The 23707-nt window shown below is 37.0% G+C and overlaps 1 protein-coding gene across 1 annotated transcript in view; it reads right to left on the minus strand.

Moving 5' to 3' along the window:
- Positions 1 to 23707, minus strand: part of LOC133532932 (organic cation transporter protein-like) — a 71073-nt gene that overhangs the window by 42361 nt on the left and 5005 nt on the right. The window contains exon 2 of the mRNA XM_061871800.1: positions 10642 to 11044. Coding sequence (XP_061727784.1) covers positions 10642 to 11000 — 359 coding nt within the window. The 5' untranslated portion in view covers positions 11001 to 11044. The remainder of the gene's footprint in view (positions 1 to 10641; positions 11045 to 23707) is intronic.

The following is a 23707-nucleotide window of genomic DNA, read 5'->3' on the forward strand; positions in this document are numbered from 1 at the left end:
CATATTTTAGCGTAAACATAACATAATGGCATTCTGGCAATCTGATATTGACTCTAAAGAAAACAATATTAGCACGAGAAATGTCGTAGTTTTAGTTTAGCACATTGACCCGCTTGTTCCTATGTATATCGTACTCACTTAATTTATATTGCTGTCCTGCTCGCAAAGTATCATTGACTCTCGGCATTATGGGTGCGACAGCAATATAATTATGCGCGAGCGATTGAGACAGGAGCAGCCGGTTCAATGTACGAAATTCCTCCCGCTAAGCGTCCTTTCTTTAGTGAGCAAGGGATAACACTCGGCATAATTTAAAAGAAAATCTTTATAAATATACACATTAAAATTATGAATAATTGAACTTTCCGTCATTGCCTGGCTAATCAAACACCTTCCTATTATTAATATTTTTGTTTTGTTTAGGAAGATAGATGGCGCTGCTACTCGTAGTTGAGGATTTCACTCAATTATGGCTGAGTTACAAGGGTGTTTTCTCATATGTGGTTCAAGCGGGGGCACGGACACCAAAACACGAATTTCGTTTTTTAGTAACAAATTACGAATTGGATCTGGATATTACAAGTTGGTTGTCAGAAGTGACATTTCAGTATTCAGTATTTATTTCTTGCAAACGATCGATGGTACATATTTAGTTCTTATACATATCATATGGTATCACATGGGACCCTGAATAAGGTATAGCAAATATCAGATATTCTAACTCTCTTAAATGTCTGAAAATACTTAATATTATTATTAAATAGTACAATCTTTAAACAGCTTAAACTAATAACATTAGATTATACTTTAACGAGATAGTAGGTACGAGTATTATATATGTATGTGCATTACGTGACAGTGTGCCATATGGGTCTAAAAGTTACGATTTTTTCTCTTCCATGAATTCTGCTATTGAATAGTATGCTTTTTTAGGGTTCCGTAGCCAAATGGCAAAAAACGGAACCCTTATAGATTCGTCATGTCCGTCTGTCTGTCCGATTCTGTCACAGCCACTTTTTTCCGAAACTATAAGAGCTGTACTGTTCAAACTTAGTAAGTGGATGTATTCTATAAACCGCATTAAGATTTTCACACAAAAATAGAAAAAAAACAATAAATTTTAGGGGTTCCCCATACTTAGAACTGAAATTCAAAAAATCTTTTTTCATCAAACCCATACGTGTGGGGTATCTATGGATAGGTCTTCAAAAATGATATTGAGGTTTCTAATATCATTTTTTTCTAAAATGAATAGTTTGCGCGAGAGACACTTCCAAAGTGGTAAAATGTGTCCCCCACCCCCCCGTAACTTCTAAAATAACAGAATGAAAAATCTAAAAAAAATATATGATATAGATTACAATGCAAACTTCCACCGAAAATTGGTTTGAACGAGATCTAGTGAGTAGTTTTTTTTTAATACGTCATAAAATTTAAAAAAAAAATGTTTTTCGTCTAACCCATACGTGTGGGGTATCTGTGGATAGGTCTTCAAAAATGATATTTAGGTTCCTAATATATTTTTTTTCTAAAGTGAATAGTTTGCGCGAGAGACACTTCCAAAGTGAAAAAATGTGTGTCCCCCCCCCCCTGTAACTTCTAAAATAACAAAATGAAAAATCTAAAAATAAAATATAATTTACATTACGATGCAAACTTCCACCGAAAATTGGTTTGAACGAGATCTAGTAAGTAGTTTTTTTAATAAGTCATAAAATAAAAATATATATTTTTTTTTTTTCATCAAACCCATACGTGTGGGGTATCTACGGATAGGGCTTCAAAAATGATATTTAGGTTTCTAATATCATTTTTTTCTAAACTGAATAGTTTGCGCGAGAGACACTACCAAAGTGGTAAAATATGTGTCCAAAGTGGTAAAATGTTGAACGAGATCTAGTAAGTAGTTTTTTTTAATACGTCATAAAGGAACCCTTCATGGGCGAGTCCGACTCGCACTTGGCCGATTTTTTTATTAAATGTTGCTTCAACTTTGTTTCAAATAAATGGTAATTTTCCTCTAATTTAATTAAACTAGGGATATTGTTGTAATAATAACTTATACATAACTTCAACCAGAAATATAAAATAATTAATTTAAGACAACATCTGTATGTACCATGGAATGCAATAAAGCAATGAAATTAAATGAAACGTCTTTACGTTCTCTAGATACCAGAAACTTTTGACACTGACAGATCTATAACAAATCCAGATCAGATCCATAACCTGGTTATACGATCAGAATATGGTTTATATGCAGGCCGCATAGGGTTTGCAAACCGGATCCGAAATGTATGAAATTCCCATCTTCCCATACACTACAGATCCGTCGTGCAAACTCTAGGCCTGCAGGATCATGTTCTACGGTTGGCAACCTTCGATAACGAAATCCTAAAAAGACAAATTCAATTTAATTATTTTTCAACTTCGAGTCGGGAGAGACATGTAGTGTTAGTAGGTACAAGAAATCTTTAAATTAAAATGACTTGAAAGATACTTAAGCGTAAAAAACATTAGAGATCGTATCTTAAAAAAAAATCGCAAAATCACGTGCGTCTTCATTGAAATGAACCATAATATACAAAAAACTTAAAGGGCAAAACTTCTGAGAGCATCGTTTTAAGGGTTCCGTAGTCAACTTGGAACCCTGAAAGTTGACCTTTTAACGACCGGTCTGGCCTAGTGACTAGTGACCCTGCTTATGAAGCCGATGGTCCCGGGTTCAAATCCCTAATTTGTTTTACAAGGGGGCAAAGTTGTTGCTTAACCGATCGTGCTAATATTGCGAGCGTTGCGAGGGTTTCAACGCACGAGGGTTAAACAAACTTTGTCTCCGAGTGAAATACAAAAATTTTCACCACACCAACACGATGAAACTACTAACTATGAAATAGCAAAAAATTCAAATGAAATCAGATCCAAATGAACATAATAAAATAATAATCATTCAAAATCATCATTTAAAAGTCAATTCTACCTACTACCTAACATAAGGAAACAACTCAAAATTTGCATCTGATTACTTTGCCCCACATGTGGATAAAATGCAACTTTCTCATTCGTTTTTGAACAATCAAGAGGGCCTTTACCAGTTGGTGTGCTGAAAAAAATTTTTTTGCTACTTCCCATATGCCGAATATGGATCTCTAACAATCATTTATAGATATAGTAAATATTTTTGGAAATAGTCGATCCGAAAGAAAAAAAAATGTGTTGCCTCTCTAACTTTTGAACCATGGGTCCAAAAATTATGAGAAGAAACTGAAAAGCTCAAATACTTTCAATGAAAACAATAGCGAACATGACCGGTCCAGCCGTTTATGAGTTATTGCATAAAGTCTTCTCTTCTTTGCAAAATGACGTACAAAGCGCTGCGAAGGTACCTACTCCCTAAAGCTTTTAATGTACATAATGCTAAACTCTATATGTTTAGGTATTTAAATACAAGTAAACAAAATCTACCCTCAAATGGCTCCTTAAGCCAGTTGAGGGTAGATGAAAACATACATGATCAAATAATGTAGGTTAAAGTCAGGTCGGTCAGCGACAGATCCAGGCGGTTTAGTATTTGATTTGAAAATGTACAAATTGTTTGTTTATTTTTATTTTAATACCTAAAGATTCAGTTATAATAGCCCCCGTTTAGCTTCTGACAGAATTTTAATTACGGAACCCTACTCTGAGCAATGGCCCGACAGGTACTTGTCCGGTTTTTTTTCATCATTCAATTTGATATATATGTACAATGTAGATTTGAATCTTGATTGCAATAAGGATAATGATGATAAGTAATAGCGTAAAGTATATTCAAAGAAAAAGATTCTCTGGTTTTACCACGAAATGTTTTTGTATCTTCAATACGAGTACTCGTACATCCGGGCTCTGGGGTTATTTAGTTACTTCTAATAATGAACTGTATCTCAGGTCAATTCACAAGAGCTGGCACGAATTGAACGAATGAGTGAATGAAAATATCTATCTGTGTATAACACAAGGCCCTCCTGTTGTCTGTTCTCAGTACAAAATTTGATACTCAAGCCGTAGCCATTTAGGTGGTGACCAAGCTGTCTATGTATGCGTAAAAAAGTGTATGTGTGGGTTTTAGCATGTTTTTAAGGATGTCGACTTGTCGATTTTAATCATGTTATATATCGATAATCTCTACACAGCGGAACGGAATAGCAATGAATTGAAGCTTCGATATCTACACTAAAAATTCACATCATAGGAATGCTATGCATCATAGGTATAATAAAATAACTCAATAATTGCGGAAAACATACTTTAGTTGGTTTTGGCCGGTGTACCATGGATTTCTGCCGTTGATTATTGTAATATCGAACTCACAAAATCATACTGGTTGATAATAATGTATAAAATTGTGTTATAATGGTTATCTGTCTGTTCATTTTAGGCAGTTTCAAGTAAAATAAACATTGTAAAAACAAATGCCAATAGTTTATCGATATGACTCTATCGACATGGCCACAAAGTCTGGTTACTCATTGTTAATCGTACATAAAAATGTGGCTGTGTGTGAGTACCTAGCCTGACAGTTAGTAACAGCTAGCTTAGACTCCATCTTTAGTAATTATATCTATGGTAGCATTAACCAACAAAATGGCGGCTCTGAATGTATGTGCGTCACTAATACGTTAAAAATTTCGTTTATTCTATTCATATCGGTTTTCGTGAAACGACCTGTACCTAGGTATGTGTCATCCACATAGCCCGGTTTTTCGGAGGCAAAAAGTACCAGCGTTCTATCTATAGCAAACAATTTCTAAATTATACTTAATTACAAATGTAGTGGATATGACGTTCCGACTTTCAATCCGGAGGTCACGGGATCAAATCCTGGCTGCGACAAAGAGTTTTTCGGAACTTATGCACGGAATATCATTGCATACATACATATATATCTATATATAAACATCACACCTAATTGCATCTGTTGAAAAAGCGCTGGTGGCCTAGCGGTAAGAGCGTGCGACTTGCAATCCGGAGGTCGCGGGTTCAAACCCCGGCTCGTACCAATGAGTTTTTCGGAACTTATGTACGAAATGTTATTTGATATTTACCAGTCGCTTTTCGGTGAAGGAAAACATCGTGAGGAAACCGGACTAATCCCAACAAGGCCTAGTACCCTCTGGGTTGGAAGGTCAGATGGCAGTCGCTTTCGTAAAAACTAGTGCCTACGCCAAATCTTGGGATTAGTTGTCAAAGCGGACCCCAGGCTCCCTTGAGCCGTGGCAATATAACGCTAGGAAGAAAGACCTAATTGCATCTGTCAAACCAGGATATTAAAAGAGAATTTAGAGTATAGAGGCATATTGTCAAAGTAAATTTTGTAGTCAACTAAATCTACTACCATCAGTGCCATCTTTCGACACAGGACTAAAACTCTTAGAATGAGATCAACGCTGTCGCCATGTAGTCGAGTATCGCCATCTATTCGAGCATATTTTTTTCTGGATTTTTTGAGGCAATGTTTTTTCATAGAGTTTATTTATCTTGTACAGAGAGATATTCACTGTGTTTCTATAGAATTCCGTTAACTTCGGGGTATCGGTAATTACGTTTAAGGAAACTAAATGGCATGGTTATTAAAAAAAAAAAAAACATTTTTTTTGTTATTTTTTAATTTTATTTTTATAAAAAGTAATGAAATGTTGCATATAGCGTTGTTGTAACATGGCATTACATTTGACTCAACCAAATAATTGAAAACTGACATATCAATGTAATTTCGAACAACGATCGTCCGAGACCGTACTTACCTACGCTTAGTAGCAAATGTATGAACTCGCACTAAACACTAATCAATATGTAAACAGGCCCTAAGGCAAGTGTACACGCTCGTAAGTGCCTTATAAGATAAAAAGGAATGACGTCTTTGAGAAAGTTACTTCACTTAAGCTCAGGGGTGCACCCTCGAAATTAACGGAAATCAAAAAAACACGGTGTATATAGCTTTGGTAGTATGTTCAATGCAGTGTCTGCTTAGTGTTGTCTAGGTATTCTTCAGCAAAACATTACGTTAACACTTACAACAATCAAGTATTATTTAACATTTCGTAACTGACCTCCCTTGGACACATTCCAAATTCTCACCAAACAAACACACTACCAATATAACTAGACCCCTCTATCACTATTTATTGACAATAACAATATACATAATGGATATATACAGATGAATACTATAACTAGCTTATATCTAAAAGAGGCCCTTGAGGCATTGTACCAAGGATGCTGGCGGCATTTCCTCGTTGTATCGCAATACTGATACGTTGTGCGAGGAAGCCGCCAGCTCTTCGGTCACCAGTTACGTCAACCAGACGTTTCGCGATTTCTCCAAAAAACTTGTGCGCGCTGGGACCCCATGGACCTAGAGTTTCAACGCCAAAAGGTACAAAATGGTACTCTCTACCGAGGCTCTTATATTTATTACGTTTCAAAATTTCGGCGCTTTCCGCCGCTGCGCCCGCTTTTACATTAGTCCGTTGGAGGTGGGACGGTGCCAGTGTGTCTACGCAGGTAGCATCCCACACTAACATCCGTCCCAAGCTCCAAGGAACCAAGGACACCCCATCAGGCCTCTTGCCATCATCCCTGATAATGCCAGTTGGCTCAAGAAGAGCAGGCACATTGATGGTGGCAAGAGATCGACGGATTATGTCATTAAGCGACGCATGTCTTGAAAAACGACCTGCACTTATACTTAATATAAACTTGAACATCATAGTAAACTGGTTTTGTGCTTGCGCTCGCAATAAGGCATGGCCTTAATATGCTTCGTTGGTCACCGCGGCCAACGCCATTTTCTTTTAAAACGTCGTATACAACTATTACGTTAGTACTAAGATAAGAGTATTTGGTAAGTAATAGCAGCCGTCATGGTTTCGTGTTAATATGAAGGATTTGTATTGAGTATTGAATTGAGATAAGACGTTTTAGTATTGTTGTGTTTCGTCGCCGGACATCCGAGTTGCGAGTGCGAAAAAACGTTTGAGACGAGCTGTACTAAGAATAAACGTTTTTTAAGCCTACATAGGTAGAGTTTCGGGATTGTTGCCATACCTAAGTTGATAGTTTTGTTTTAAATAACTACAAGAATGCGTTCAGCTGGTAAGAGTGTATTTAGGTACAATACATGGAATCCGCATATAATGACATCGAAGGGAACTAAGGGAAATGACAAATAAATACGTCATACTAAGCGGATGTCATATAAAACATAGTGGAGCAACTTCTTATTTATGTGAAGTTTTCCAAATTAATCTAAAATTCTGTGGCACATAGCCCCCCTCCCCCCCCACATCTGCGTAGGAAGAATGCATTGAGGAGGACTCAACTGGCTCCTTACCCTTTCCTAGAGATTTCTTTAACCCATCTCACCAGCGTCTGAAGTCCAGAAAACCCACATATACCCAGAACCTCTCAAGTTTTAATATTCCAGAGGCTTGGGAAAATGAATGGGCCCCGCCGCCAACGCTCAAGAATTACAAACCCTACACGACTCCCAGGGTTTGACCTCCCGAGAAAAACAATGGTGTCTGCTCAATACACTCAGAACGGGACACGGCCGATGAAACTACTTTTGCACAGGTGGGGGTGGAGGGAGTCAGCTCTGTGTGACTGTGGACTGTGGCGAAGAGGACCAAACCATGGAACACATTATCCAGGGCTACCCCCTGTATTCTACAGGTGCCACCGGAGCATCTGCTGCATCTCACTCCCAAGCACCTGTTTGGATCAGCGCCCTGATTTTTTTTTTTTTCGTTGTCTCGGCGTTTTTGCCACTGCTCATGAGAGCCTGGGGTCCGCTTGGCAAGTAATCCCAAGAATTGGCGTATAGTTTTTACGATAGTGACTGCCATCTGACCTTCCAACCCAGAGGGTAAACTAGGCCTTATTGGGATTAGTCTGGTTTCCTCATGATGTTTTCCTTCACCGAAAAGCGACTGGTATATATCAAATGATATTTCGTACATAAGTTCCGAAAAACTCATTAGTACGAGCCGGGGTTTGAACCCACGACCTCCGGATTGCAAGTCGCACGCTCTTACCGCTAGGCCACCAGCGCTTTTAGTAACAGTTGTTCAATATGTAGGACCTACATATTCACCCCGTAAATCATTACAGGTCATTAATAAACTGGACAAGCACGAGTCGGAGTCGCTCACCGAGGGTTCCGTACTTTTTAGTATTTGTTGTTATAGCAGCAACAGAAATACATCATCTGTGAAAACTTCAACTGTCTAGCTATAACGGTTCATGAGACACAGCCTGGTGACAGACGAACAGACGGACGGACAGCGAAGTCTTACTAATAAGTAAGCTTAGTTAAGATTATCTCCAAATATAGAGATTGTAACTAATTTCGGATACTGAAATAAACACGTTTTTTTAAGTAAGTACTTAAAAAGTACGTAATAGGGTCCCGTTTTACCCGTTGGGTACGGAACCCTAAAAACCAGCCTGTATGTGCAGAAAGGTTATTTCTTTCAGTACAGATCGAATAAAAGGGGAAAAGCATCAATCGTGACTGATTTAACGCGATTGACAATCGCAATTGACCGACTAACTAATAGGCCCCACGTGCCTTGTTGAACTTAAATTTATTTGACACAAGTGTCAAAAAAACCGAGTTCCGGATTACGTGATGAATGAGCTTGAAATGTGAGCTTTTTTGCAACATTATAATACAGAAGCTCGTACTTATCTACTATGATTAGGTGCCTAATTGATTAAGCGACAAAAAAAAAACCAAACCATGACAGTTTCCGACAGCTGTTGACGTATTTATGGCTCTACTGGCATTAAGTAATTATTTGCATCAATCAAATAGAACCTCAATAAGATTGATAATGTTTTTATGGCATTTGAGATCAATTATGCTGCCTATGAAGCCGATGGTCCCGGGTTCAAAGCCCAATAAGGGCATTTATTTATCATTTTATTTAGAATAACTATATTTACTGTTTAGGGCGTTTTGCACTTCCCTCTACACTTGCAATTTGTGGGCACAGTATACGCAACGGGCATACGGGGCTCTTAGGGTACAATAATGCGTTCCGGGTGCTGATGGGGCTGCCCAGTTTCTGTAGCGCATCGGGGATGTTCGCGACGGCGCGCGTGGACTGCTTTTATACTACCATGCGTGCACGCGCAGCATTAGGGTGCGTGGCAGTCCCAACAGCATCCTAAACTGATAGTGGATAGCGTTGACTGCCCCTACTTGTCGCACTGTGAGGGATTGCATTCCCCCATCAGTGTTGTCTTATTTTAAACTAATGTTTGCTGTGGATGATGGAATCCTGTTTATGTTTAGCGAAACTACGCCCTTAGTATTCTAGGTGCATGGTTATTATTTATTAATTAATTAAAAGACGTAGGATTGCATGGTATTCCAGTAAAAAATTTATTGAAACACACATTATTGCCATATGAAAGCTGCTTGTAACAACACACGGCCAAATAGAGTCTTGTCAGGTATTACCATTCATATAGGGTCTTATCTGCTCCAGTTTAAAGTGCTTAAGTTATAGGAAGTTAATTGAGACGCGGATATGACGTCATATGATATGACCTTCAGGTTTAAACGGTATAGCGTAATGTCTCCATTTTGACTGACTCATAAACACACCCCGTTACTTTTTTAATAGTGAGTGATTAATGTATATTTGGCAATTATGCACTTAAGTTCAGCCCGCGTAGCCAACTTGCATATCGTTCTCGCGCCGTGGCGAACGAAACGCAACTGTCACAGTCGCACTAATATGGAAGAGTGATAGAGAGAGATGACTAAGCTACGCTACAGAGCGTTAACGATTGTAACGTTGGCTACGCGGCCAGCTTATTCTTAACGTAAACAAAATGGCTTATCTATTTGGTCCTTCGAGGCGGATGTTTATGTAGGTATACAAAATTTTAAACTATATTTAAATAATGACAATGTTGTCACTTAAATCTTCAATATTGACATATTACTAATAATTAGGTGCCCTAAAGAGATGCGTCCAGATCGGACAAATTCTTTTTCTTCGCGTTTTCCCTGCATTTTGCTACGGCTCATGGGAGCCTAGGGTCCGCTTGACAACTAATCCCAAGATTTGACGTCGGCACTTAGGGCAATCTATGCCTTGTTGGGATTAGTCAGGTTTCCTCACGATGTTTTCCTTCACCGAAAAGCGACTGGTAAAATGTCAAATGATATTTCGTACAGGGTACGAGCCGGGGTTTGAACCCGCAACTGGATTGCAAGTCGCACGCTCTTACCGCTAGGCCACCAGCTAGTTTCTTTCATTTAGTATTGCAGTGCGCGTGCGCACTATTTTGGCAAATGCCAAATCCAAAAACGCACCTGAAGGTTAGGAAAATGAGTTGTACATACAAAGTTACATCTATGACTCTGTAAATTAAATTAGAGGGAGAGAAAAATGTCTAGAGTAGCGACCAAGCTAAGTTAGCAGCGATTTTGATAGCCCAGCTTGTGCCTGCACGTCATAATTTCGTAGAAGTTTGATATTTAAAATAACACTTGCACTGTCTAAGTTGTCAAAATCACTGCCGACTTATTTTGGTCTGACTCTACTCACAGCAGTGACACCGAAAGAATAAGAATTCACTCACCTCTCCTCAACAGTCAAGTTTGCCAGCTCCGGAATCCAGCACCAATGCTGCTCCGGCACCAGCGTCATAAAAATTTGCGAAAAATACACAAAGGCCACGAAAAACGCAAACGGAATCATCAATAAAAACAATATCTTCTGATACAATCCGAATTCCCCCACATATGGCAGTAAGTCATCGAAATCCGTTGCCTTTTTTTCTTTTTTAGGGCCGGCAACATTCTCTGTGTCAGGTTTGTCACTGTCAGGTTGGTAGCCCTTATTTACGAAGCCGTTCAAGTCTATGTTTGATAGGTTGTCTATGCCGTGGTTTTGGCGGGAATCCTCCTCGCAGCACGAAGTTCGCTCTTGTGGCGCCATCTTGCTTGCGTTTTGTTAGTGCATTGATTTTTGTGCGTTTGGATCTGTAACAAAGAGATGGATGTTAATTTAGATTGTGATAAATTTGTTTATTGTTGTTGTTTGATATGTTGGAAAAATGGTTCAATATATTTAGCATACTTTTGGAATATACATCCTAACTGAATTATAAATGCGGAAGTAAGTATGTCTGCCTGTCTGTCAGTCCATGGTTAAACCGCTGTACGTACAGATTTATATTTTTACTATACATTTTGCAGAAATCGCGAAGCGTCTGGTTACATAACTGGTGACCGAAGAGCTGGCAGCTTCCTCACAAAACGTATCGGGGGGCCTACCGCGAAAATCGAAATTCGCAAATCGCGGGGATTTTTCTCTTTTACTCTCACTAAGACGTAATTAGAGTGACAGAGAAAAATGCCCGCAATTGACAGACTTCAATTTTCGCGGTTATAGCCCAGCGTTACGATACAACGAGGAAATGCCAGCATTCTTGGTACAATGCCTCAATGACCTATTTTAGATTTAAGTAAGCTAGTTATAGTATCATCCACTGCGTATATCCATTACGTATTCTGTCATTGTCAGAGATAGGAATCCGTGGGGCAAAATTGTTTGTCAAGTAGGGAGTTCCTGTATCGATAAACTCGACTATCGATGCTAGTTCTATATGTTAGTGATCACTCAAGGGTTTGCTTGTAAAAATATGTTTTTATTAAGGGTAAAAAAATTATTGAATAATAACTCAATGTACTCTTCTTCGTTTTTAAGACAAGACAAGACAATTTTATTATTTTACTCCCTTAATTTTAGACGCTTAATACCCGAAAATCTGGAACAAATTCTGGTCGTTTACTTTAGCAATAGTAAATGGGACATTCACAAAGAAAAAAATTGGGATGAGTAAAATTATAAAATTGTCTTGTCTTATAAACGAAGAAGAGTACATTGAGTTATTATTTAATTATTATTTTTAGTCTTAATAAAAACGTATTTTTACAAGCAAACCCTTGAGTGATCACTAGTATATAGAATCAGTATCGATAGTTGAGTTTATCGATACAGGAACTCCCTACTTGTCAAACATTTTTACCCCACGGATTCCTATGTCTTTATTGTAAATATTTTTTTTACATAAAAAAAAATACTTTTGGCATGGATAGGTATAATTTGAGGCCTGAAGAAGAACGTAACAGGCCAATTTGAGTTTTAATTATTAAATCTCATTCCAATATGATATTGATCTGATACTGATCTGATAGTGTCAAAAGTGACGTTTTTGGTTGAAAGTTGATGTCAATGCGCAATTCAGCGTCCTTTAACGGAAATTGGAACCATCTCATATTGGTATGATGTTAGATCATTATATTGTTGGAAATGGCCTAATAAAATAGTGTTTGTTAAACGTCATCATCATCATGATTTTATCAGGAAGTGGAAAAACTAAGTACTATTTTATTTTGATTGAATTTATCAAATTAATTGCTTCATGTAGGCAGCTATTTATTATTCATTAAATTACAAATTTCAATAAACTGCTTGAAATTACCAACAGATGGTCATAGGCCACCTAGTTGATTCATGTCGTGGATGTGAACGTATTTATTTAAATTTTGGCCTTAAACCACTTTATTACATTTGCTATCATGCTGTCAATCCATTTAAATAGACTAATTATGCTCAGATTAAACAACCTTACTTGACACTAATACGGGGCAGCATGTACATGGGTGATGCTGAAAGTTTTGGAGTCGACTAATTAAAACATCTTTATACGTCTATTTAAGATCACACAACGACGACTGGTCTGGCCTAGTGGGTAGTGACCCTGCCTATGAAGCCGATGGTCCTGGCTTCGAATCCCGATGAGGGCATTTATTTATGTGATGAGCGCAGATATTTAGCAGTCTTGGGTGTATTCTATGTATTTGTATATTATATATATTGTTGTCTGAGTACTAACAAGCCTTCTTGAGCATATTGTGGGACTTAGTCAATCTGTGTAAGAATATCCTATAATATTTATTTATTTATTACACGAATAAAATATTTTATACAATAATGAGGTTTTGTTTATATTTTGGAAATTTTAAATATGTATTTAAAAATAAATATTTTTGCATATTCTTGACCTCTGGTCTTCAGACCCTATGAGCCATTAAATACTGTTTATACTAGCAATAGATGCGTAGGGAACTAGTATAGGAGCAATGCTTTTTGACTCACCAAATCTTGGTTGTTAACGACATATCATACACACATTATTATATTAATAACGTTTTATGTATGTCGATAAAAATCTTTAATCATTTACCCGTAGAAATAAGGAACTCTGACATGCCTGAATTAATTACAAATTATATAAATCTTGCTTGGATAAATGTTATTATACAATTGACGAATATTTGGCATCTGTAAATCAATAAATAATTTTCTATAATGATTATGTATATTGTAAATCTTAGGTAGAAATGAAACCATGTATATTATGATGACATTATTATTGTATAACTTACCTACAGCTTAAATTTGTATATATTTAGTTATAGGACCTAGCTAATGAGAAAAATTTGCATGCTTCTTCAAGTACAATGTACGCATTTCAAATTACTGTCCACCTAATATATATGACAGGCAAAGTTGTCCATTTTAGACCTGTAGTACGATACGAATTAACTTTATCCGTGCTCTAAATACTAGGCTACTAAGATTATCTTAAATTCAAGTGACATACTCCCAAGGCTAAGTGTTGCAACAAGGCGCGGCGAACGTGAATTAGGATTTATTGTACACTCAAGCGCATAAAACGGGATGCTTTTGTAAAGAATTAACTGACGAAGTAACCGGTTTTGATTGCTATTGAGTGTACGCTTAACTGACCTAATAGGCGAGGTTGGAGCTAAATGTTTTATGCCCTTGGGTCAATGATCCTTTGAGACTTTACATGGAAAATATGGTATGTTAAGATAAAATCTGGTTTAAAATGTGAGTTTTTTTTTTAAATGACGAATGGAGAATAAACCATACATAGCAAAGATCTAAGATGCTAATGGGTTACTTCGAAAGCCCTGTATAATGTAGAGTTCTCTATTCTGTCAGTGGGGCGACACTTCTCCTTTCGGCCATTCTCGGATCCGTTCGGCTCAGCATTGCTCCGAGCAATTATTAGGGCTAGCACAACTTGACGTCCCTATGCGTGAACGACCACAGACAAGATAAGGACTTGAATTTTGACAACCCTAAATAGCCGAAAGGGATAATGCCATACAATAGAAAGGGATATCATGATTTGTCCCTGAATCGCTGTCTAACTTCGGTTTTGTAGGAAGTGTCATTTCTGTACGATATTACTATTGATTATTCTGTTATTCTGTACAATATAATTGCAGAAACGTTCTGCACAATTCTTAGAACAATAATGACCCTCTTTTAGAGCATGAGAAATAAAAAAATCAAACCATACCCTGGAAATTGAATGTACGAGATTTTTCGTTGAGTTACGAAAATACCATACGTTTTCGTAACTCTGGGAAGAATAGGGAACTTATCTAAATAAATAAATAAATATAGGGACATTCATACACAAATTGGCTAAGTACCACGGTAAGCCTCAAGAAGGCTTGTATTGTGGGTACTCAGACAACAATATATGTATATAATATACAAATACTTAAATACACCAAAAACATCCATCATGACTAAGGAACAAATACCTGTGTTCATCACTACATGCCCTTACCGGGATTAGAACCTAGAACCATAGGCTTCATAGGCAGTCACTGCCCACTAGGCCAGACCGGTAGTCAAAATCTACCTACTAATCCACAAGATTTTCTATTCTATTCTATTCAAAATTTAAAGCGCAGAATGTTTAAAAAAACTTAATATGCTTGTAATATTATATTAGTACTATTAGTAGTAGTTAGTATTTTCCTATGCATGTTTCAATCACTTAATCTATTAATGTATAGTTGTAGTTAATAATGTAGTGTAAAAAGCCTCGAACTGTTTGAGTGTTGTTGCACACCTGTTATTGGTGCATAGATATTATACGTGGCCACTATACTTGTTACTTTGCTAGCTTTGTTTATGTACTGTTGGTGTGTCTTATAAAATAAAATAAAAATAAAAATAAAATAAAAGATTTTATCGACATCTGCCCAAAAAAGTCAAAGTTGGGCCATTAGAACCTTTTTTAGCAAGTACCTCTTGAAGTAACATTAATTCAATGCTATGAATAAATTATGAACGAGCAAAAAAATAACAACAACGTTCCGTAGTCTAATTTTCGCAATACCTAATTGTGCTGTCATTCTTTGAAGGCTATTGGTTTATCAAAATGTGACGACTATTAATCTTCAAACGTGACATAATGAAGTAACTTTTATTTTATTTTATTTTATTCATTTGGAAAGCCAACAGAAATAAGTGATAAGGTTTCAAAATACACACAAAGCATCACTTATTTCCTTAACAGCGCTCACTAAAACATGTATAACAGAACATTTTACTACACTTAATTATTAAGGTACTAAATACAATTATTAAATTTACTAACACTAGATGCTAAGCTCCAGTCCAGTGGGTCGGCCCAAATACCGCTGGAGCGACAGTGTACAGGCGGATCTGTGCCAACTCAAAGCCTATAACTGGCAGGAAGTGACACAGGATCGGGACAGGTGGCGTTCTCTCGTTTTGGAGGCCAAGACCCTCTTTAGATCACTGCGCCACAATAGTTAGTTGGTTAGTTAGTTAGTTTAGATGCTAAGCTAATCAATTAGAATGATGATTACTGAGAGAGAGAGAGAGACGAGTTAAAAACAGTAATAACTAACAACACTACTGTACAACACTATGTAAGTAGGTACGATGCCTATGTTTATCTTTGTCGATTTTTGTAATGGGATTCGTTTGTATCAAATCCAGTAGTTCTGATTTTTTGCGGACTTGTTTATGATGTTGGCTCAATGGATAATCCAAGTTTGTGACCTCGAGCGCCGAACACAACTTAGTCAAAAAACTAAAAAAAAAAATTTTTTTTAGATTTGGGTGACCTAAAAGAATAGTTCTTGATATTACCGTCTCAAAATGTTTATAAAGTAGACAAAATTTGCTACAGTACGAGTCTAGAATTGTCAAAGGGCGGTAAATAAGAATTTACGAACAAGTGTGTAACTCCGGGGGGTAAGAATATTGCAAACTTGAGTTTTAAATACACTCTAGTCTGCGGCTGTCGTGCAAGTAAAGACCTCGTTTGCAAAAATTTCATCTATACGAGGGGGTCGTTACACAATGTACCTATTCTTACTTACACGTGTTTTACAGAATGTAATTTAAAACTAAAAGTAGATCAAGTTTATTATTATAATCTAATACAAAGGTAATCCCTCACATGCTTTGTCAAAACAAATGTAATCCGCAAAAGCATCGTCAAACAATTTATAAATTCCGCAACAAGCTTCGCCAAACACACCTATAAACTAACGCCCATCCCCATCCTGCAACAAACCCGACTCAAAAGTTCTGAAACCTGTTGGACCAGCCAAGACCCAGAGCGGGGATCATTACCCTTCTATTAAACTAAAATAAAACGATTTTTCCTCATAATTTTCTCCTTGAGCGTTGACATACTCCCAGCGCCACCGCCGCAGGTGGCCCAAAAGTTTTCGAGTACAGCTGGCCAGTATGATTTTTGAGTGCATTTTATCAGCAGGCCACGTGGGCCGCCGGCGGCGCAAAAGTTTTCGAGTACAGCAGGCCAGTATGATTTTTGAGTACCTTTATCAGCAGGCCACGTGGGCCGCCGGCGGCGCAAAATTTTTCGAGTACAGCTGGCCAGTATGATTTTTGAGTACCTTTATCAGCAGGCCACGTGGGCCGCCGGCGGCCCAAAAGTTTTCGAGTATATCAGGCCAGTATGATTTTTGAGTACCTTTATCAGCAGGCCACGTGGGCCGCCGGCGGCCCAAAAGATTTCGAGTATATCAGGCCAGTATGATTTTTGAGTACCTTTATCAGCAGGCCACGTGGGCCGCCGGCGGCGCAAAAGTTTTCGAGTACAGCTGGCCAGTATGATTTTTGAGTACCTTTATCAGCAGGCCACGTGGGCCGCCGGCGGCCCAAAAGTTTTCGAGTACAGCTGGCCAGTATGATTTTTGAGTACCTTTATCAGCAGGCCACGTGGGCCGCCGGCGGCGCAAAAGTTTTCGAGTACAGCAGGCCAGTATGATTTTTGAGTACCTTTATCAGCAGGCCACGTGGGCCTGCCATGAAAATAAAATCGTTTGTTCTATGGCGCTGAGAGTGACTATCAACGTATCAACAATATGCCGCAGTAAAAAAAATGCCACCATATTTTTGAATAAATGAATCCCATCCAAAACATTTTCATGTAAAATGTAGCCAAGACGAAACCATATGTCTCGCACTGTCAAAAAGTTATCAGATCTCTTGTAGAGCCAAGCTCTAACTTTACAAGCCCTTCACTTCACAGACTCAGATAATTTATTTCTCATTCCGTTTCCAAAATTTCGTTACGATTGGTTAAGTTTTGGAGGAGGAAAATGTCGAGAACGAAACCTCGATTTCTGTGATTTTTACCGATGACGCCTAACCTGTAGGGCTAATATGGTCGGCTCTTTATCATTTGTCACGCCTGTCACGTTCTAACAAGTATGTTCGTGCGAAAGTGAGAGGCATAGTGACATGTGATAAAAATGCGACCATGATACCGCTGCTGTTGTCCGATAGTGCCATAAACTAATTTTAGGTCAGCCGTCAGCGTGACGGAGATATTCACCTAAAATTCTTAAATCTAAGAAAGCCCAACTATTTCTTCTTAAGGTCTTATTAAATTAAGATCAAAACGTAACAAGTTCTTAAATCCATATGAATCAGGATAAAAGTTAATAAACAATATTGATCCAACAATTTTTTTCATTTACTGACAACCGTTTACAATTATGAATGAAAAATGCACCATTGTGTGTTAACTAAACTTTTTAATTACCCACTTGCAAACTTAAAATAAACCGTATATACTCGCCATAAGGTTTTTATTCATTTAAATTGCAAACCTGAACCATTTGGCGTTAAAAACGTTACAAACATATATTTACCGCTAGCAAAATGACACATAAATCTTAACACATTAGTATAAGATTCATTTTCGTTCAACATTCACTTTATTAACCGCTTGCAGATTTATCACCTTCAAGACACAACCAGCTTAAGTTTGCTGTTACTGAAATTAATGATGTTACTTAATATCTGTGGAGCAAAGGTGATTTTTGATTGTGTTTTGAATATCCGTTGTTGACAATGACCCCGTTGGCTACTGATCAGTTCTTGGCGTTGATGTTACGTGATTATTATCGACAAACTTGCGGCATCTTACATTTGATAAGGACCGTATTCGACTTCGCTCTGTGACCGCAGTGACATGGCTGTAATATTACATTGGTTTTTGATGCTTTTTAAAAACGTTCTTTTTGCGAATACTCATTATATCGTTTTCAGTATTCAGTATTCATTTATTTCTTGCTTCCATGGTACATTTTTAGGTAGTAGTTACACATTTCTTACGGTATCACATGGACCCTGAATAGGGTGTAGCAAATACAAAACAATTTAAATAACTTACAAAGTTATTTAACATAATATAGTGGATTTTACAAACTTATAACTAACATAACCTATACATGTATCACAAGCTCATTGCTAATAACAACATTCATTATATTTTTTTATTACGTTTAAGTTGCGTTAGTGTCATTTGTGTGTTTAAGATTGTAACCTTCAAAACAACTATATATTTTCTAAAAAGGTAAGGCCCCGTAGATTCGTGTTCTTTTCTCACTATCACTTAGCCTAAACGTCTAAACTTAGCTTATAGTTTCGCCATGTCCGTCTGTCTGTCCGTCCGAAGCTTTACTCCGTGATCGACCGAGCTGCAAATTGGCATGGATGTGACTGTAGCTATCTAGTAAATGTGATCCAAGAGTTTCACCAAATGAACAATCATTGACAACATTAAATGTAAGATGGACAATTGTAACAAAATTCCTGTCGTGTTTATAATCACTTCTATACAAAAACAGTTTGCGAAATTGTCACCTGTCACTTGACAATAGTCACACGACATATTAAAAAAACTACTTACTAGATCTCGTTCAAACCAATTTTCGGTGGAAGTTTGCAGGGCAATGTATATCATATATTTTTTTTAGATTTTTATTCTGTTATTTTAGAAGTTACAGGGGGGGGACACATTTTTTCACTTTGGAAGTGTCTCTCGCGCAAACTATTCAGTTTAGAAAAAAATGATATTAGAAACCTAAATATCATTTTTGAAGACCTATCCATAGATACCCCACACGTATGGGTTTGATGAAAAAATTTTTTTTTTTAATTTTATGACGTATTAAAAAAAACTACTTACTAGATCTCGTTCAAAGTCACTGACAAATGTCGGCATGGTGACATATGGGCCTCCTTTAGCAGCATGGTGGCATTTTTATGTCATCATTCCTGTCACGTTCTAACAAGTTAGTAAGTGCGAAAGTGACAGGCATAGTGGCAGGCGATAAAAAAGGAACCATGCTGTCACCGCTGGTATCTTCAAAACCGAGGTCACGGTGAGTCTGATACATAAAATTATTTATAAATGTTGAATAACTTAAACAACCAGGAAACGCATTAGTGCGCACAGAAATTTAAATTTTAAATCGAAGTTTTAGTGTCTGTTTTATTTTCTTGGCAAAGTTACAATTTTAAAATTATATTTTAATGAATTATTTATTTTGTAGTAGATATTTTCGTCAGTTTTTCATGAACTTTGAACTACGTTTGAAGAACTCCTCATTATGGGCGGAATAGACACGATATCCCAATTTGAGACGAAAAAATGTAACGTCGAAATACCTAGCTTTGCCCGCTTTTTAAAAAGAAAAGTGCGATAAGGCGTGTGTTGTGGGTACTTAGACAACGATATATATAATATATACATATTTATAAATCTTAATATATATATAAAATGCTAATGTGCGTACGTAAAGACAGGGTTTTCTCTACCACCACCAATTCCAATCAACTTCCTTTTGGGGTGGTAAATACCCCTCGATCTCCCGGTGGGAATAAGAGAGTTTGGTCGCGGTGGGTGGAAGTGGGTGGTTGTGGGTGGCAAAAATATGAAAAAATATACATCTGTCCTTTTCTAACTCATGAGAACTTCTGGAAAGTTCTAAAAATTTCTGGACTAATCTACAAAACTAGAATGTGTACAACTGTAACAATCGATCTAGAATGTTCGAGAAGGTTCTAAAAATTTCTAGAATGATCTAGAAAGATTCAAAATTGTGTGCAACTGCTAAAATCGATATAGAATGTTCCAGAAAATTCTAGAAATGTCTGAAATGATCTAGAAAGATTCAAAATTGTCTGCAACTGCTAAAATCGATGTGGAATGTTCCAGAAAATTCTAGAAATGTCTGGAATGATCTAGAAAGATTCAAAATTGTGTGCAACTGCTAAAATCGGTATGGAATGTTCCAGAAATATCTAAAAATTTCTGGACTAATCTAGAAAACTCTAAAATGTGTACAACTGTAACAATCGATCTAGAATGTTCGAGAAGGTTCTAAAAAATCCATATGGAATGCTCTAGATAGTTCTAGAAATGACTATAATAATCTAGAAGCTTCTAGAAAGTTACGAAATGTGTGCAACTATTGAAATTAATCCGGACGATCCAGATCGAAATTAAGTACATCGGAATGTTCTAGAGTGTTCTGATACTAGAAATTTCGATTTCCAACGGTATATAAACCGAAAATAAGTGACTTTTTGTCAATTGAACCGTGTTTACAGTCGCGAAAAGATCAATTGAAGTCAAGAGTAAACAGTGATTACATAAATTCAAGTGATTTGAACAAATGAGAAAGTAAAAACTATTTGACTATTCTAGAGTGTTCTGATACTAGAAATTTCGATTTCCAACGGTATATAAACCGAAAATCAGTGACTTTTTGTCAGTTGAACCGTGTTTACAGTCGCGAAAAGATCAATTGAAGTCAAGAGTAAACAGTGATTACATAAATTCAAGTGATTTGAACAAATGAGAAAGTAAAAACTATTTGACTATTCTAGAGTGTTCTGATACTAGAAATTTCGATTTCTAACGGTATATAAACCGAAAGTGAGTGAGTTTTTGTTAGTTTTATCATTGTAACAACCAAGATATGCGTTTTGGTTAATTTTATTACACTTTTTATATTTACAAAGCCAAGACGAAAAAAAGTATTTGCAAAACCCAAAGTGGTTTCAAAAAGAAGGAAAATAGCACGTCACAATGAAACAGAAGAACAAAGAGAAAAACGTCTTTTGAACATTCGTAAAGGAGTAAAAAGAATTAGAGAAAATTTAACCGAAGAGGAAAGAGCACGTATTAATGAAGAAACACGATGTCGAGTAAGATCACTCCGAAATCGTCAATCGGCTGATCAACATGAACTGGAAAATACCAGAAAACAAGAAAGAATGACTACTTTACGCCAACGACGAGCTGCTTCATGTAAAATTGGAAGTTTAGAACTTCAGGCTTTCCATTATGATTGCAAAAAACAATACAATGAACATCCAAGTATTGTCATCGGAAAAATGGATACGATATGCGAGTATTGTCATGCACGGAAATTTAAAGGCGAATACTGCAGTTCTGTTAAATCGATAAAATATGTATGCAAATATATTAATAAAGGCAGTGATATGGCTGTTTTTACGTTAACCAATGAAAACCAGCATGATGAAATAGTACAGTATCAAATGGGTCGTTACATTAATACCAACGAAGCAATTTGGCGAATTTTAAGTTTTCCAATACACGATCGAGATCCACCGGTTCAACATTTATCCGTCCACCTATAAAATGGACAACGTGTGTTTTTCACAACAGAAACGGCATAAAAAGTTGCGACGGAACCACCGACTCGAACAACTTTAACAGCGTTTTTTGAATTATGCCAGAAAGACCAATTTGCTAAGACTTTACTCAGAAGTACCCAGCTATTATACATGGGATACAACAAGTAAACAATTTAATCCTCGAAAACGTGGAATGCAAGTAGAAGGACATGATGTGTTCAAGAGTGTAACACAATAGGACGAGTCTACACAGTGCATCCAAAAAACGCTGAATGTTTCTATCTACGCTTATTACTTCACACTATTCGTGGTCCAACGAGTTTTGAAGACCTAAAAACTGTCAATGGTTACATTTTTGAGACATCGTGAAGCATGTCAAAGATTAGGTCTACTTGAAAACGATAATCATTGGGATACACATATAATGTGTAATATGTAAATGTATTTATCATATATGTAATACGTATAATATCATATGTAAATAATTGTGTGAATAAAACATAAATTTTCCATTTACTAAGGTGTTTTTTATTTTAACTTATAATTATTTCAATTAGTTAATTAATTAAATATACTTTCTATACACCGCATATTTAATGGTCGACTACTTACTTACTTACTTACTTTCAATATCTAAGATAGAAATCTATATTATCTACGTTAAAAAATGCATCCTCAAATATTTTTTATACCATTAAACATGCGATGTATTTTAACCCGAGCAACGCCGGGTTTCGCAGCTAGTACTTAAATACATAGAAAACACCTATGACTCAGGAACAAACATCCGTGCTCATCGCGCGAATAAATGCCCTTACCAGGATTAGAACCCGGTCCGTCAGCTTCATAGGCCACCACCACTAGGCTAGATAAAAACTATCCTAAGTCCTTCCTCCGACCCCCGGCTTTAAATTCTCGGTATTTTATTGCACGTTTATTGCAGAACCTTCTTACAGGTAGTTTCTATTTCTATAACACTTGAAATATGTAGACGCCAATGACTGACGTAAATGTTAAATGAAACAGCTATACTACATTCGTAGTCGCTACGTCGAAGCCGATAACATAGGTTTCCCGGTATGTAGCGAAAATGCTTCGTAGAGGCAAAACGAGAACGTATAATGAGTCGTGGTTATGAACATTGAGTAATAAATAATCCCAAATTTTAACGGAAATTTGCCAAGTGGAAACTTGCATGACAATTATCTAAAGAAAGTTTCCAGAATTTTAGGAAAATTTGAGAATTGCACCTTCGGTTTAAATAAACTCTCCTTCCTCATTGGACCCGGGTACGTCCTTAAACTACGTCCAAAAGAGAGGTATGGGCATTGTGAATGTCATCTCGCTTTGTGTGGTAGGGCACAGCCAGTGGATGTCATTCCAGATCTAGAGCAGAGCCCAACTGGGGAAGTACCTCCACCTTACAGAAAACAGCAGCCAAATAACACTAGACCCTGCTCATAGTGTTGTGTTCCTGCCGGTGAGTAAGGTTGCCAGAGCTCAACGAGGGGGGGGGGGCGGGTTTAGGGTCGGCAATGCGCATGTAACTGCTCTGGAGTTGCAGGCGTACATAGGCTACGGAGACTACTTACCATCAGACGGGCCGTATGCTTGTTTGCCACCGACGTTGTATAAAAAAAAAACTTTATTGTCTAAGAAATTACAGAAATTTGCATTTTGCTACCTAAGATAAGACTATAAGACTTCGTGTTAATATAATAATATGGTCATGGTCAAGGTCTTAAAAGTTATCAGGTACCTTAATTAAAATATATAAAACGCTTCCG

Source organism: Cydia pomonella, chromosome 28 (genome assembly GCF_033807575.1).
Source record: "Cydia pomonella isolate Wapato2018A chromosome 28, ilCydPomo1, whole genome shotgun sequence".
Taxonomy (NCBI): Eukaryota; Metazoa; Arthropoda; class Insecta; order Lepidoptera; family Tortricidae; genus Cydia; species Cydia pomonella.